The 16,984-nt window shown below is 39.9% G+C and overlaps 2 protein-coding genes across 2 annotated transcripts; both read right to left on the bottom strand.

The window, feature by feature from the left end:
• Positions 1–1,364: 1,364 nt before the first annotated feature.
• fam8a1b (family with sequence similarity 8 member A1b) lies at positions 1,365–6,958 on the bottom strand. Its single transcript, XM_086039376.1, has 5 exons — positions 6,500–6,958; positions 6,284–6,404; positions 6,081–6,204; positions 5,324–5,463; positions 1,365–3,282 (listed from the first exon to the last, which is right to left on the bottom strand). Exons 1-5 carry the CDS (start codon positions 6,933–6,935, stop codon positions 3,138–3,140), a joined length of 966 nt encoding a protein of 321 aa, XP_085895502.1. The 5' UTR covers positions 6,936–6,958; the 3' UTR covers positions 1,365–3,137.
• Positions 6,959–8,472: 1,514 nt separating this feature from the next.
• Positions 8,473–9,354, bottom strand: fabp4b (fatty acid binding protein 4b). Its single transcript, XM_086038245.1, has 4 exons — positions 9,153–9,354; positions 8,890–9,065; positions 8,717–8,818; positions 8,473–8,614 (listed from the first exon to the last, which is right to left on the bottom strand). The coding sequence occupies exons 1-4, from the start codon at positions 9,223–9,225 to the stop codon at positions 8,561–8,563; spliced, it is 405 nt and encodes a 134-aa protein (XP_085894371.1). The 5' UTR covers positions 9,226–9,354; the 3' UTR covers positions 8,473–8,560.
• Between the last annotated feature and the right edge of the window lie 7,630 nt (positions 9,355–16,984).

The raw sequence follows: 16,984 nt of genomic DNA on the forward strand, positions 1-16,984 counted from the left end.
TATTTGCACCAAATGCACATTAGACCAAGCAACAGTATCATCAAAGAGAGTCAGAAAATAGTCCAAATCAGTCCTCCATGGTTGTCAAGACAACCATTTTGGTCAAAATCATCATAATACTAAATAAAGAGAACTAAAAACAGGATAAGTCGAAAAGGTTATTTAATACCCACACTCGCATGGGAACTTCATGATTGTACATCACTCATAGTGAGGTTTGTGCTTGCCTTGTATCTATTTTTGTAACAGCAGCAGAGCTCACTGTGCCTCTGAAAATGTGCTTTATTCATGTCATGATAACACTTATTTATTCACTAGCCTAGAAATGAGTTCATTCATAATAGCTTGGCGAGGAAGTATATTGGAAAATAGCTGTTCATGGCTGATATCAATTGTGGTTTGGAACCAAAGACAATGATACAGCGCTTTAATAATTCATAAGACTTTGTACATAATGTTATGTATTATAAGGCGTCAGTAGGTCCCAACTGAAATGACACAGTTGGTGATGGATATATAATAAGTATGATTACTGCAGCCATCCATTGTTCTGTGGATTTATCCATTTACTGTTGGTATAACTATTATGAAGTTCTGACTCTAATTTACAAACACAAGGTCGATTCTCACAGCAGTTTACATAAATTATTGGTGTAGCTAATGGAGAGCAATGGCGCTTGCTTAACCCATGGAGAGATTTATTGCACAATGAGGTAGTTTAACACAAAGGTCTGTCATAAATTGAAGCAATGACTTGGTCCATTCTCAGAAATCTCTCCCCTGCACATTCTCTCTCTGGATGGGGGCCACACGACATATCAACGTACAAAGACATTTCTAAATCATTGTGGAGCAGCACGTGTGGCAAGTTATCAGCCAGCGACTGCTCCTCCATACAATCACTTATTTTACATGAGAGAGTTGAGTCAAAAAATGTCTGTTAAAGATAGCAATGTTTGAAAGGTATCAATTAACATCTATTATAGCAGTAGTATAGTACTTTTAAGTTTGCTGTGGTTGGCAACTGCATTACATCATGCTGAGTGTTTCAAGGCCTACACAGCCAGGGCAATGTTATGAAACATATGAATGACTCGTGAATATACACTAGGGGGAGCCAAATTCACGAGGACGTCAAAATAATCTTAGACCTACCGGTACATTTGATAGCATAGACAGTAAAGGCTCAGTCACTACTTACTAGTAGTATTACAATTGGTTTGTGCGCATTTTTTAAATAAGAGCTCTGACTAATGCAATTGCTAAGGGCTGAAAAAGCGGGCAGATTGAGATCAGTCACTCGTAAAACATGGTCTGAATAAATCATTTACGTTGCAATAATTGAGAGGATTTTTGCACTAAAATTAGCAGACAAAAAAACGTATTTTATTAGCACATATTTTTCATAAAAACAAGTCAGCAGACTGACAGACAACAATTTTTCAAAGGTTTTTAAAGCTACGTAGCCAGAGTAGGGAGACAAATATGATCAAAACTCGAATGTTTATTTCAATGAAATAACGTTTGTGGCAACCCATCTTGCATCTGCTGAGCCAAAGAATTATCAGAGAGACGTTAAAGTTCTACAAAATGGCGATGTTAATCATGCACTTAATGGTTATTTGGACAAAAATAACACTACCTGTACCTGTTGACATCTCATGAAAAGTTAGTGGGACTTATTTTTGTGTACAAAAAAAGTAAACAGACCCGACTGCTAGGCTTTAGGTTGGAAGCTCAAAAGTCAAATGTCCTTGAGGTCGTGTAATTAGTTATATTCCTCTAAAGTTGCGCATCATTTCTGCCACGACCTCACCAAATTTATATTAAGTAAGCAGATTCACATTCAAAGCAATAAGACTCCAGTGCCATATTGCCACTTAAAACAAAAGGAGTGTTTTATTTTTGCTTTAACAGTGGTTAACGTCGGTAGCCACTTTTTTAAAGGATGCTTTAAAAAAAAAAAATTGGGAATTTTCTTCACTGAACGTCTTTCTTTGTCATTAAAGACTCGTTGTTGTTACAATTTAATATCATAAGTGGCTCACTTATGACTTAAAATGTAGCTTCGAACATTGCCTGTTCAGTTAAAGATTTTAAGATGCGATAGTTTGGCCTTAGTACCAATTATTTCTATTTCTATTAATTCCTCAACCACAACATACGTTCACCTGCATTCTGGAACAGACTGTATGACCTAACAGCAGGGGTGTCAAACCCATTTTTAACAGGGGCCACATCATAGTTATGCTTTCCTTCGAAGGGCCTGTGACTGTGAACACAAATGAATGTATGATCGCCTCATATTACATATACACAACAAATTGATGAAGAACTAGTTTTGAAATCATAGGCCAGTAAAAGCAGTGTGTTCAAATATTATTCATTTTTAAAGGGGATTAAATAATGCTTGCGATCTCATTTTTAAAAGGGAAAAAAATTTACAATTGAGATATTTTAGCAAGAAAAATGAAGTCAATGCACATAATTTACTTTCGTGGGCCACATAAAATGATGTGACGGGCCAGATCTGGCCCCTGGGCCTTGAATTTGACACCTGTGCCTGAGAGGCTCCACTGTAGTCTAATTCAACCACAAGAGTTTTTTCACTTTTCTTCCAATATCTTGCAGTGTGTCGCATAAAATCATGTGGATTACTCGAACCTGCCAAAATGAGGAAGCGTTCAGGCTTCAAAAAACTGAATGTGCCTTTGAAAAATAGAAGTACTTGAGCACCCGAAACAAATCAGCCCAAAGGACCAATGTTTCAAATTATAATTTCACCGATACTGAGGCAATCGTGTTATAAATACATGGATTAGTAACTTAAAATAAGCATGAACAAACACAGTCACCCCTCTAAAATAATTTTTAAAAAAGGCAAATCATGTGTTTGGTGAAGAGAGATGTCCCCGCCCCTCCTATGTGAAAAAGAGACAAGAACTTGGCACAGAGACCCATGCGGCCGTTTGATCAGACACAAACTAAGCGCAGGTTGTGGCGCACCGATCCATAAGACCCACTCTGCCCTCATTATGGAGCCCTGGTGCACACGGACCAGAAATAAGTTCTGCACAGATTTTGTTTCAAACACTTGACGCGGTACGCTCTGCAGGCGGCGGCGATGCTCGTCTGGGTCATCTGACCCTGGAGCGCTTGACAACAATGGTGCCAGCGACCATGTCATATACAGTCCTGTTGTGCTGGAAGAACAGAAGCGTGACAAAAGCTGGGAAGAAGAAAGCGATGGAAAAGTTCTTGCTGAGGGCTCGCACAGTTGATCTGTCAGGATAGAAAAACGCATCATTAGAGAGGTGGACAACGCTAAGATTCCAACCTTGATTTCTCTCACAAGACTTATATAGTACATCTATCAACTGCCATTAAAGCTGTGTTCAATGAACATACACTACTGTAGGTCAAATTTGCCAGAGGATATTTTTTTTAATATTTAGAATTGTGATCCGTGTTCTTTAAATTAGCCTAACGTGGCAAGACTACACGCACACAAAAAAAGAAACTTTTGTTTGTAGTGACAAAACATGCCCTATTCAAAATAATTGCTGCAATGTATATTTTTGTCTTCTTTCTGTAACAACCAAGATCCCACAAGATGATGCCAAGTCCCTGGCTAAAAGGACAGTTGTAATTGCTGTCAAGGAAGTATTTTGAAGTGATACATTTTGACTGCGAGACTAACATTTGTATGTCGCAATAAGATAAGCTTAGCCTGGGCTGTTAGAGGAAATTACGGAACACCTGAATGTTTTTGTTCTTCTGAATGGTTGTTTGAAGTGCACGGTAACAAACAACGTATGTTTTGTAATTGCTTGACAATTACTTTTTTCATGTGTTGTGAAGACAGCATACACACCAGCATCCTCACGCTTCTGGTGCTTTTTTTTATGTACAAATTTTATTTATTTTTTTAAGGATGATGTTGTAAGATGAGTTAGAAACTATATCAAAATCTTTCGGCATCATAGTTTGTGAGATAGCTACAGTTAAAATTATTCATTTAAGGGCAGCATCAATCACTAACATTTTTTTTCTATGCTAGATGTGGCAAGGGGCCACATGTCCTCAAATAGCAGGTGCCCTGAGCATCTGACAATTCCTGACCGAGAAGATAAACAATTACAGACGCCTTCGCCAGCATAACTCCTTATGATAAGAAGTCCAAACAGCACCGACAAATCACGGATGCAATATGTTTTACAGACCGTCTTAGTTATTGTTATATTTTTGTGAACAACTCAGGGGACTAATGCACCTGCTCATTAAGTTTTAATATTTTTGTTCTAATTTGTTTACAACTTTGCTGCAGTTTCACAAAGGTTTTTTTTTATCTTAATGTTATATTTTTGTAAACAATTTTTTTTTTAATGACTCAAGGGTCTAGTGCACCTGCTCTTTTTATTTTTTTGTTTAAAATGTTTAATATTTTGCTGCTGTTTACCTTGAAGTGTGAAATACAATGTTAAATAATCAATTATGTTACAGAGACATGACCTCTGTTATCCCTTTTATATACTGCAATCATCATTCACAGATGAACCCTCTTAGTCTGGATTAAACGATATTATATGAATACAATGATGTCATAGTGAGTTAACCAAATTATTCCCAAACAAATCTATTCAAGTCATCTGGTGAAAATTCTATTTTTAGCATCGCAATATATCGCAACCCCCCCAAAAATCGCAATGTCATTTTTTTTCCAACATCGTGCTTTTTACATACTGTGTGTATGTAAAAAGAAAGTGCATGCATGCGTGTAATGCAAGTCTTAAATCTACAATATGAGTTATAAACTAATTCAATACTAATCCCGAATTTGAGGAGCATAATTTAGGCTGAACAACTACTCCAACCAGAAACACACACGTTAAAATGGAAACCCAAGGCAAAAAAATGTTCTTTGCGATAATATATTCCCTGTGCCCCTGCTGGTATAAACACAGTATTCGGATTAATATTACATTGGTAAAATAAGAATTTGGACTTGCATTGCCAGCTCACCTGTTTTCTGAATTCGGTCATGTGCCGTTCGCAATGTGAACCCGAGGGCACTTTGACGTCAATTTCAGTCGGAGGGCGGAGGGTAGTATCGGACAAAATGGCAGTGCCCCGAGATTAATGAAAATGGGTGGCTTCATCTGCTTAATTCTTATTCCATTAATGCAATATTTATCAGAATGTAGTATTTAGTCTAGTGGGGCGCATAAAATATATTATTGCAACAATTTTTGTTTTGCCTTGCGTGCCCTTTTTATGATATTTTTAACATCCTTATTAAAGATGATTAAATGGTTCCACTCACGCAGACAGAGACACATCAGTTGCCGGCACCACAAGGACCCGGTTGGGCTGAACCAGAACCGATGAGTCACATGTCACAACTCGGAGTCCAATAAGGAATTTTCCTGGGGTGGCTCCTCCAGCTCCCCAAATACACACAATCTGCAGGGACATGTCAGTGGTTGATTACATTGCAGCTCATCAGAAAAAGAAAATAAGACTGTGTACTTACAAGTAAAAATATCATGTATACTAAAGACTGCCTGTCCAAATTCATAGACTGCGTCTTTCGAAGGACCCTTCGCATGCTGGGTCCTTCGAAGGCTCCTCCTTATGTGACCTCCGTGGATGACATAAACAGTGGGCAATTTGGACAGGCCTAGCATAGAAGAGAAGCAGCCTTCGCGCAGGGCCTGTCTCCATGGAAACCAAGGGCAGATTTGAAGGCTAGATACGAAGGCTGCGTGAATTTGGACACCGACCTGCGGTCGAGTCGCTCCGGAAGTTATGTCATGTGGCCATCAGATTTGGCCTTTGGAGGACGCAGCCTATGAATTTGGACACAGCCATAGTTTTATTCTTCAAACAAGCAGGTGTGTTAAGTTCATGTGCAACAAAAATCCCTATTGCCTAACACACTTTCCCCTATAAAAATGGATCGCTTTTATTTCTTAATAGTACGTTTTTTTTTTATATTCACTTGTGCAACAGTTGCAAATGTTAACATTTTATATTATTACTCAAAACACTTCCTTACTGTATCAACAAACACTCCTTACCTCATAAAAGCACACTAATATTGGGTATACAAGAGCAACCAGCATCATTTTCTGCAACTCCTCCATCGAAGTTTCCTCATCTATTTCATCGATGATAAAATGCATTGCAAACTTGGACACATCCCTAAACGAAAGAAAAGCATGAGAGGCTGTTTTGTATGACAAAACCCTCAAGCGTCATCTTTGCCACTGCATGAACTGACTTGATTCCACTCAGGTGCATAATACTGAGGATAATGGTCGCTTTGATGAAAAACAGAATGAAGAAGTCCACAATTTCAGCTAGGAGTCTTTGGAGAGGTGAGGGGATGGTGTACTCTCGACCTGGAGAATGGATTAGAAGGGTGTGTCAGCGCCGAAACCTCTAGCGCTTACTTTTAGTGCAGCATGTTGTAATGCATTGATTTTCTTCTATTTACCTGGCCTCCGTGCGTTTCCGTTCTCCTGTGGCGGCTGCGGCGGCTGAGTGGGCACTGCAGCCCCGCCCGCGGCTTCACCTCCTCGGCTACTCGGTGAGCCGGAGGCGGCCGCATTGAGCGACAACGGGACACCGAAGTACTGAGCGTTGGGATCGAGACGCGCCGTCGACGTCCCGGTGACCGACTGTAAAACACACGGATAGGACATGGCTGCTGACGCCGCCAGCCAGCTCTGCCAAGTCACATAGCCGGTGGAGTACTGGCACATCCACGCTTGTAACTTTTCGCAGTATTCCGCGGTGGTGCAACTTTCAGGTGCATCTTTCTCGTCTTTGGGTTTGTCATTTCTCTGTGACTCGTCTCCTACGCGGCGTTTAAGCGCATTAGAAGCTTTCTTCTTATCGGAGTCCATGTTTGTGTTTTCCGCGTCCGCCATGTTGGACAAAGATGACGCAACGTTACGTCATTCCGGAATACAGTATTACACGAGTCCGGAGGGGAGTTTTATCCCCCAACCGTACAATTTGATGGAGTAGTAACGTAAACTGTGTTTTCTTTAGTTTTAAATGAATTGTGTTTTACACAGAGTGTAGGATTAAGATAAACCCATTGTTGATTTGAAGAAAAAAAAAAAAAAAAAAAAAAAAAAAACAGTTTCTCCCCTTTAAAAGGAAAGTGGTACAGGCCAAATTGGCCAACGAATTTGTTAAAATAGTTTGGGGAAAATTGATCAGCTTTTTAAAACGACAGTTGGGCCAGGTCATTTATATATGAGGCATAAGACTAAGTAAAAATGTAACTAAAACGTATGAATTCTTTAAAATCAATTTAACAAGATAAATGTGTAAATGTTTGTTTTAAAAATCTAATATATAATCAACCATTTAACAACTAATAAATGACAACTAAATTGAAAATTTTAAACTGAATACTTTGTAAAACTATCCAGTTTCATGGAAACACTGCCAAATTAATAATTGAGATTAAAGAACAGATTAAAAAAACAGAGTGGGCCACAATCTGCCCACCCTTTAAATCAGGGGTGGGCAATTCCGTCCCTCGAGGGCTGCTATCCTGCCTGTTTTCCAACTCTCCCTGCTGTAACATACCTGATTCAAATGATCATATAATCATCAAGGTCTGCAGAAGCTGGATAACGATCCTGATCATTTGAATCAGGTGGGTTGCACCAGGGTGCCATAGAAAACATGCAGGATACCGGAATTGCCCACCCCAGCTTTAAGTCATAACTGTCCCATATATATTTGCAAAAAAAAAAAAAAAAAAAAATCAAATTAAGATTGATTTTAAAATGTTAAACAAGGATTTTTTTGACTCAAACATTTAGAGGCCATTATGTTCCCGTCATCAAGTCTGGCACACCAGGAGTCCACTGCCCCAAAGAGGCTTAATTAGGACAAGTGCACTTGCTTTACTTCCAGTCTGTGCATCCAAGACAAGGGGCCTAGCAAGTGAGGGGTCACCACTTTGACCTCAACAAGAGATTTGGCCGCTCAACCACCACCCTGTCACAAGAGTCTATGCTGATATTAGGGAATGTGTCCTTACTAGAACAAAAGACCATTGTCAAGGAAAAAAAAAAGTCTGCCTATTTAGTTATCAGACTTCAGAGCGACCTAAGGTGTAGTGAATGAAACAAAATCCTCTTTAATACAAAGTCTTAAGTTGGCATACAGCCCTACTATCCAGGTCAGTTGGTGAACCCCAAATTCCCATTAAGCACAAAAGCCTTAAAAGCTCATTCTTAAAGACTGTTCACATGTTTGAAGAAGTAGTCTGCTATTTGCTGACAACTGTTTTTGTTGCAAAGTGACAATTTAAGGTTTTGATTTTAAATTTAAGCCCCTCCATGCCCCAGCAGCATTGAGACAAAATAAAAATGACAGTGGCTTAACATTATCTTTTGTCACAACACGGAATTTAAACAAGCAAGTTTGCTTAGACACCACATCTGTCAGACACACAGATTTTATTGTAAATTCTCTTTTTGCAAACATGTCCTTTGTAGTTCAACATACATTAATTGATACAAGACTGGACTTAAGCCTCCTTCTCATAGGTCCTCATTGCAACAACATCACCCATGATGCATTTCTGTGGAGACAGGTGTCACAGGGTTAAAAGTCACGTTTAAAAAACAACAAAATGTTGCACACTGATAGAGTGGTCCTTTATTGGAAGCCCTCTTCAACTTACAGCTGTCAGTTTGCCATCCTGGATCTCTCGTTCCAGTGTTGTAGACTTGCTATCCCACGTCTGCTTCTGCACAAGTTTGCCATTCTCAAAAGTGATGAGAGTCTGCAGACAGCATTTGCTTTTATTACATGCAGAAGGACTTATCTGAGAAAGCGTATTGGTTTAAAACCCACCTTGGTGTTTCGGTCATCTGCCGTGTTCTCATCGAATTCCTCGTTGAGCTTGAATTTGATTTCTTTTGTCTTGAAAGTGCTCTCAGACCTCATCGTGATGAGGCCTGCATCATCCACGCTGATCACAAGGTTGGGCTTAGCCACGTTGCCCACCTGCCGGGTGGCAAAGCCCACACCTCCGTACCATACAAAATTTGCTTTAATTAGCACCACTTCACAGCAAGCTCATTATCCAACTACGCTAAAGTGAAGTGTATCCTTACCAATAGCCTTCATGTATTCATCAAAATTCTCACTGGCAGTCAGCTTCCAGGTTCCAACAAATTGCTCAACCATGGTGGAATTTAAAGTCAACTTTTTGGCTCCAAGGCACAAAATATAATTCTCCCTTTGGGTGCAGGACGCTGACGAGAGGACAGACTGACACACTGAGACAATGTTATATTTGAAGCCCGGTGGGGCGCGTGCTTGATGCGGAGCCCTCCAATCAAGAGCAGGTGCTGCCGTTACCATGGTGACAGTGGGGTTAAGAGGCGTGTCTATAAATCAAATTCTGGTGTGAGGGTGTGAGGGGGACAATGTGGTGTTGGCCTGTTTTGAGTTATTTTGACGAAGTAGCACATTTACTTAATGTTAACTCAAAAAGAAGCTTTCTTTGTGATCATTTATTAATAGTGTGGTGGGCAAAGTATGGCCTGGGGGTCACATTCAGCCCACTTTGTTGGCATGTTGTCTTTTGTTTTTAATTAATCTCATTAAATGATTTTTTGAATATTACTAACATAAAAATACCTATACCTGTACATTATTTTTTTTATTTTTATCATTTATTGTAATTTATTTTGATAAAATAGAGATTTATCCATTAATACTGGAAAAATTATCTGTATATTTTACATATATTTTTCATTTTATATGAATTATTTAATAGATTTTTTGTAAATAATAAAATAAAACGTGTTACAAAATAATTTTATAATCCAAAATGATACAATACAAATTGTACAAATTTTAATTCAAATAGAATTTGGTATTCTGCTATTATTATGATAATAAACATTTTTTACATTTTACACACATTTTAAGTATTTCCTTTTACCAATTGATAAATGACCTGGTCCATTTGTCCATTTTAAAAATCAAATCAAGAACAATATTTTGGCTACTCCTGTAAAATCGACTGCAAAAGTATCCGTTTCTATGGGCTTACTATTTATAGGTACCTCTATGGGTTTGGGTAAAATTCATATTTTTGTTTTATTCTATAGACTGCTGATAATATTATTCCCTAATTCCAAATAGAAAGGATTGCCAATCAAAGCATTTATTTGGAGAAGTTGGCAATTACTCAAAATAATGGAAACAATTCAGGGACCTTTTAGATATGAGCATGCAAAGGAAAGCTCATATTCTTCATTAAACATCATAATAGCCTATTTGTGTTGTAACTTTTCAGATTTGCAGTCACCTTTGTGCATCTTAGCATGTACCCCACCCATCTTTCACATTGACTTGATGCCACTCCTACACCACAAACATTCAAACAGCTTGACTTTGTTTGATGGCTTCTGATCATCAATCTTCAATCTTGGGCTGCCCATGGCACGGTCTAGTTGCCATCCATCCACACCTCCATTGATTTGGCTCTGCGGTATTGAGTGTTGTCCAAACAATTCTCAGAGTTGAGAAGCATTGTCAAAACTGGAATCATACATTTTGAGTCATCTCTTCATTTTTTTCCAGGGCTTTATGTGAGAACACAAATTCGGTAAAATGATTTCAGATTGCATTTTTAATAATCCACATTACAGTTGAACACTTCAAGTAAGCAATAGCTGATTCATTTGTGTTTTCAATATTTTATCAACTTTATTCATCCATCCATTTTCTATACCACTTACCCTCATGAGGATCCCAGCTGAGAAGCGGGGTGAACACTGAACTGGTCCCAGCCACTCACAAGGCGCCTATAGACAAACAACCATTCATATTCACAGCGATGGACAATTGAACCCAAGAACCTTGAGGTGGATTCGCTAAACACTAGTCTACAACGCCGCCCTAAGGTTGAATGTTTGCCCAAAATCACTGCGTACATTTTCACCACTTAGGTATCATTAAATTTGAGGTAAAATTAACATATTTGTGTGTTTTTATTACCGTACGAAGTTACTGCATTTTATTCAAATCAGCAATGAAATTAAAACGAGTTTATGATGCATCAAAAAAAAAGAAAAGGTTTTCCATCTTTCTGTAGGTGCAAGATCTCACCACTTGATGGCGTGAGAAAAGCGTGTCAGAGCCTTACAGCGTGTCATCCAGTCATCCAAAGTGGGAAAGCCAATACAAAAGCTGTATGAAAATTCCTGCCCTTATAAAATTGGAATGCTAATAATGTTAATCATATGTTTCTCCTCTCTTATATAGTGTTTGGTAATGTACCCAAGTTATAGTAAAAGCACCAGCTTAGCTTGTTTGTATCACAGGTCTGTGCTCCAGAATTCAAATTTTGCATGTTCCGTGCTTGCTTGCATTTTCTCCAGGTACACCTTAAATATTCCAAAGGCCTGCATTGTCCATAGGTGTGAATATGAGTATAAATGTTTTTTTGTCTGGAGGAGCCCTGCAATTGACTGGACACCAGTTCAGGGTGTATTACACATTCTCGCCCAAAGTTGACTTTTTAAAGTATGCAGAATGATGTCAATAATGGACACTGGTGCATGAATGGTAATCGATTAAAATCTCCTTCACAGGATACCACATGGCTACAATATTGCATTTCGTGGTACTACTCAACTTGATCATTTGATCATTACAAAAAAATAAAACAATCTAAAAATAAAATCAAAGTGGGACAGAATTTGAGTTAAGTGCTAAGGCGGGCAGCAGTATTTTGGACCAACTGGAGACTCTTGAGGGAGGACTGACTCCAAAATAAAGTCCATTACAGTAATCCAGTCAAGATGTAACTAAGGCATGGATTACTGTTTGTAAGTGTTGTTGTGTTGCGCTAAGCGCTAATGCATGACATTTTCATTAGCATCAACTGACAGCCACTTATTATGTCATAACCATAGAGGCTGGGCTGGACTGGATGTATGATGGAATGTGCATGCAGGCCTTCATCCGCATATATACAGATGCCATCCAGTGAACATGAACGCTGTCTGGCAGCCGCAGAGAAGTCCTTTCCTCCTGGTTTTCATCAACACTTCAAGCCCCATTGATGGCAGAACAGAGGCCGTGGACAAAAGCTGTATATACTGTACAAACAGTGCTCTGAGCGGCAGCACACTGACTCATTCTTTACTGTGTGTGAGAACGGAGGGGGACCCCTTTTAGCTCCTTTGTGTTGGTGTCTGTCAACAGTGTAGTTGCAGGCCGGGGCCATTGTGGCGGCCAGTGTTGCGTATTGACACAGGGGCTCGCTCAGCTTGTTCCCAGGGTCCAACCTGAGGACTCATGAATAATGGAGAGAAGATCCTCCAGGCCAAAAGGAAATTGAAAAGTTGGGCTCGGCTTCTTGTAGACATAAACGGCTTCTTTTACATGCCAGTAGGTAAGAAGTATGCTCATGCAGCTGATTGTGCTGCTGGTGGTCCTTGATGGCGTGGCTTACACAAATACAACTCTAGGAATATTCATTGCTTAAATCAATATATTGACGTGTATGGCGGCCACCTGTGATGATATGGGGGCGCTTCAGGAAGGCTGGAATACAGCAAATTGTTAGCCTAATAGCAAATCATTTTTGAACGTTTTCAGAAAAAATACAAAGAATTCAATAAATAAGGAGAGTCCATTTTCCTCAAGTCATTTGTATTACCATGACTGACAATCTAGACCAGGGGTCTTCAATCCTGTTCCTCGAGGGCCGGTGTCCTGCCTGTTTTCCATCTTTCCCTGCTGCAATGCGCCTGATTCAAATGGTCAGATAATCAGCAAGGTCTGCAGAAGCTGGATAACGATTCTGATCACATGAATCAGGAGTGTATTGCAGCAGGGAGAGAGGGAAAACAGACAGGACGCCGGCCCTTGAGGAACAGGATTGAAGACCCCTAATCTAGACAGATGGAAAGGAGGAAAGAACACTCTTTAGCAAGCACATTGGTGTTTTATATTGATATTGTTACAGGAAGTCAACATTAACTTGAGCATTTATGCTATCAGGCTAATGAAATGCATCTTTGCAAATAACTCATGAGCCAAGTACATTGTAGGAAACATGCTTCCTTCCGTGGCATAAAGTCACCCAGCAATTGAAAAGACTTGGAACATGAAAGGTGTGCTTCCACACAAAACATTGTGTGGCTCAAAAAAAAACAAAAAAAAAACCAACTGCACAAAACAACAAAATGTATTTTGTGTTATTTTGAACACTTGTCAAATAATATTTCCATTTGGAGTTTGGCGACAATGTCGTCAGCATTTTATTGAATTTGAAAAAAAATCAACAAAAATACATTTTATTCAAACGCAAACTTACCACCTGCCCACCATACAGTACTTGGATCTCAAGTTTGCCCTCGCAAATTGAAGCAAGAAATTGGCCAATGGGCAGCAGGCACCCGTGTACAGCAGGGACATGAGAGAGAACAGCAAGAGTTCCACCAACAGGGGGCACCCCTTTAAGTCTAGCGAGCAAGCAGGTCTAAACCATCTGCTGAAAGGCTCACACGACCTGAGTGGTGTGCCCTCCCTGCTTTTAACTTTTTGTGACCACCACATTCACGGAGACACAGAGGCCAGCATGGGCGTTGTGTGTGCGTGTGCGCGTGACTGCCACTGACAAGAGGTCAGAGTGGTGCCTCTTGCTTGTGTGCTTTGAGCTTTTTCATACATCCAGCTTTGATCTTCCTCATCCCTTCATCCTCCTCTGGCTCCTGGTTCGCGGCACACCGACGGCGGTGCAAGAGCGGAGTGAAGGTGGAGGGGTGGGGTGGGTATTTTCACTGCTTTTCACAGAGCAACTTCTTGTTCTGTCAATAAAACGAGAGACACAGGGACTCCTGCCCTAGGCGTAATGCCACCGGGTGCAGATTGCAGTGGGCGGGTTGGATGGGGGTGTTCTAAGGGGATGCACATACTGTACAGCTCTCTGATTCTCTTTTATGCTCTTAGATCCCCCACCAGTGGGCTGGAATTCTTGTGTGAAAAACAACCACCACAGTGCTTAGAGGGTGGCCTCATGACCTCTACATGGGAAAGTCCAGCGTTCAGCTGCTAGTTATATAAAGCCTGCCAGAGTCATGACAATCCCTGATGAATCACTCAAGCCTCTAATGTCTCTTAGCATATCACATGGAAACATTATTTTCTGCCGGGGCATTTAATACAGCGCTATGTTGTTTTAACTGACAAAGCTTGAAATAGACGCCATGCAACTCGTCCGAGTTGTCATGTGAATATTTATGTCAGAGAGCATCCTTTATCTTCCCAGAGCAAGATAATCCTCAGGCGCATGCCCCCCCCCCCCCCCCCCCCCCAACACACACACACCCACCTGCTGAGCTCAGACTGGAAAACACAGATGCGAAAGCACAGAGCAGAACCCCTAATTGAAGATTAATTGGATAGCGGGGGCACTTACCTTTGTTTAGACATGTGGTAAGTGTTAGGCCGTGACAAGCAACTCAGCCATCTCAGCAGATGACTGCATTTAATATTTCATGACTCACTTTCAGAGGAAGGGTGCGGGTCGGGGTGGGGGGAATTCAGAGGGGGGGTCGTGTCCCTATTGCTGCCTTGCGGAGTAATCAGTGCGTGCTCAAGTTGATGACAGCGATCGTGCATGTCTGTGACACCCCTCTGTGTACTGGCAAGTGCTGTCTAACCTTTCCTGTCAAATCTAATCATCTGGGAGTGTGGATCAATGGAACAACGTTCAAATGTGTTGAATTTTTTACAAAGACAAGGCAAAAGTGGGGGACAACTGTTGTCGTAAAGGTTTGTTTGATTTGTGGAGAGGTGGACAGCTTTGGTTCACCCTCGCTGTCCAAGAAAAACACAAAAGTGAAGTGGATTGGAAAGCCCAACTCTGAAATGCTGATAAGTCACAGGATTTGTGGGGCAATGGTCGACTTCTGATTTTCCCTATAGGTGAATAATGAAAATAAAACTAACTTGTCCCAGGGTCAAATAGTCACCAAAAAAATTCAATAGTAAAACAAAAACAATTAATAGTAAAACAAAAACAATTAATAGTAAAACAAAAACAATTAATAAATTGATTGCTTGAGTGAACGAACATGCATTGCAAAATCAAAAATAAAATAATTAAATTATAAGTTGTAAACATACTGAACCACCATGTCCTGCTGGTCCGAAGACGAGTAGAAAGAAATAATACATATTTAAATCCTTCCCCTCCTAAATCTAAACTCTCATTCTTAAATTTAATTACAAATTACTAAAAGGTCTGCAAGATCCACGTAACTTCCATCGGTGTATTTACTACTACTATAATGAATACATATTTTTTTTTGTAGTCGATTATAATGAGATGAAACTCCAGTCGAAGTTGATTAATCGATCAGTTGTCTCCAACACGGCCCAGTTTCACATCAAAACATATTTCGACAGACAGGCAAAGAGACAAATCAAAACAAATGATTAGAAATAAAACTCATTATTATACTAATTGCAATTTTAATTTTCTTTTCAAAAAATCCACTTGTTCTAAGATGGGACATTGTAAGCAAGCTCCCGCTCAAAATTAAGAATTTCTCTATTTAACTGTTTCAACTTCACTTGTGCTTTTATTGTATTTAAAGATAGACATTCTAGCATTCTCATTTTTTGGTCAAATATGTACACGCGCTTGTAGCATAGTACAGCTGTAGGTAAGGTAACAAATGTTATGAAACAGTGCCGTACCCGTAAAGTAACACAAGTCTTGGTTTGTGTTGCAATACATATAAAGGTGTCGTTATCATAAAGACGGTGTCCGCAGATTACTGGACACAACATTTTGCCGACGAAGATCGACTTTGTGCTGCTGCCCTCGTTCCTCGCCACCGGTCCTGTGATCTCGCTGGTATGAAGACTAGCGGTAACTGGAATAGCCAATGCTAGCAAGGCTAACAGCTATTCTCATCCACCAGTATCTTATTTTTATACTCTCTAACCCACAGATGAGGACTACGTCACCTTAATGAGATGCCAGAACACTCTAAACGCCTTATTTTAATGCCCGTCTTAAATCTAGAGCGAAAGTGCAGTCTAACTATGCGCATGGGTGTAGTTTTCTTTCTTTTGGTATTTTTGTAGATGGATGCAGTTAGAAATGGGCATTTGTGGCGTTGTAGGAGTGAACACATTTAAAAAACAAAAACAAAATTCACTACTTTCTCTGTTTGCGACTGGAGTCTGCACATGCTAACATGCATTTCGTTTTTCTCATCCTCCAGCTGCTTAAGTCGGGTGTTCGGCAGCTCAATCTCTGTGTTTTTGATTGAACGAGCGCCTCCGCTCACTCCCTTTAAATTCAGTGCAGGCGGTATACATTGCGGAATTATAACGGACTCAGTTGTTGGAGTCCATTTAAGAGATCGGTGAGTCTTCCACCGGCAGTCGCGCATCTGTGTGTGACAATAAACACACATACAGACATGCACACACCGGTTGTGCTGAAATCATGGATATGCTTTTAAAAGTAATTAAAGTTGATAATAATAATAATGATAATAATGCATTCAATGAATTTATTCGTACAATGATTCAGAAGGTTTGATGCACGCTGTTTTCATATAGTGCAGAAAATGTCTGCCTGTGCTTCGATCAAATCCACCAAATTTTCATTACATCACATGCGCCAAAACTTAGTCCTGCTTTTAGCTACTCTAAAGGTCTAGTGTACATCCTGTTTCAAAATGAAGATGCGGCACTTTTTATGCTCAGCACGCGGGCTCCTGTCTATGAAAATACAGCCCCAATTCTCCTTTTTTTTAAATAAGCGTTGCAACAAAAAATAAAGAAAAAGGAAAACACAGGTAGACCGAATCTTTTGATGTTGTTTTTTGTGATGCCAGACATGACATGAAAACTGGAGAGTTTGGTAACTTCCGAGGCTTATTCTGAACTGTATGATGCA

The sequence above is a fragment of the Filicampus tigris genome, chromosome 8, assembly GCF_054856515.1.
Source record: "Filicampus tigris isolate MCC_2025a chromosome 8, RoL_Ftig_1.0, whole genome shotgun sequence".
In the NCBI taxonomy this organism is placed as follows: Eukaryota; Metazoa; Chordata; class Actinopteri; order Syngnathiformes; family Syngnathidae; genus Filicampus; species Filicampus tigris.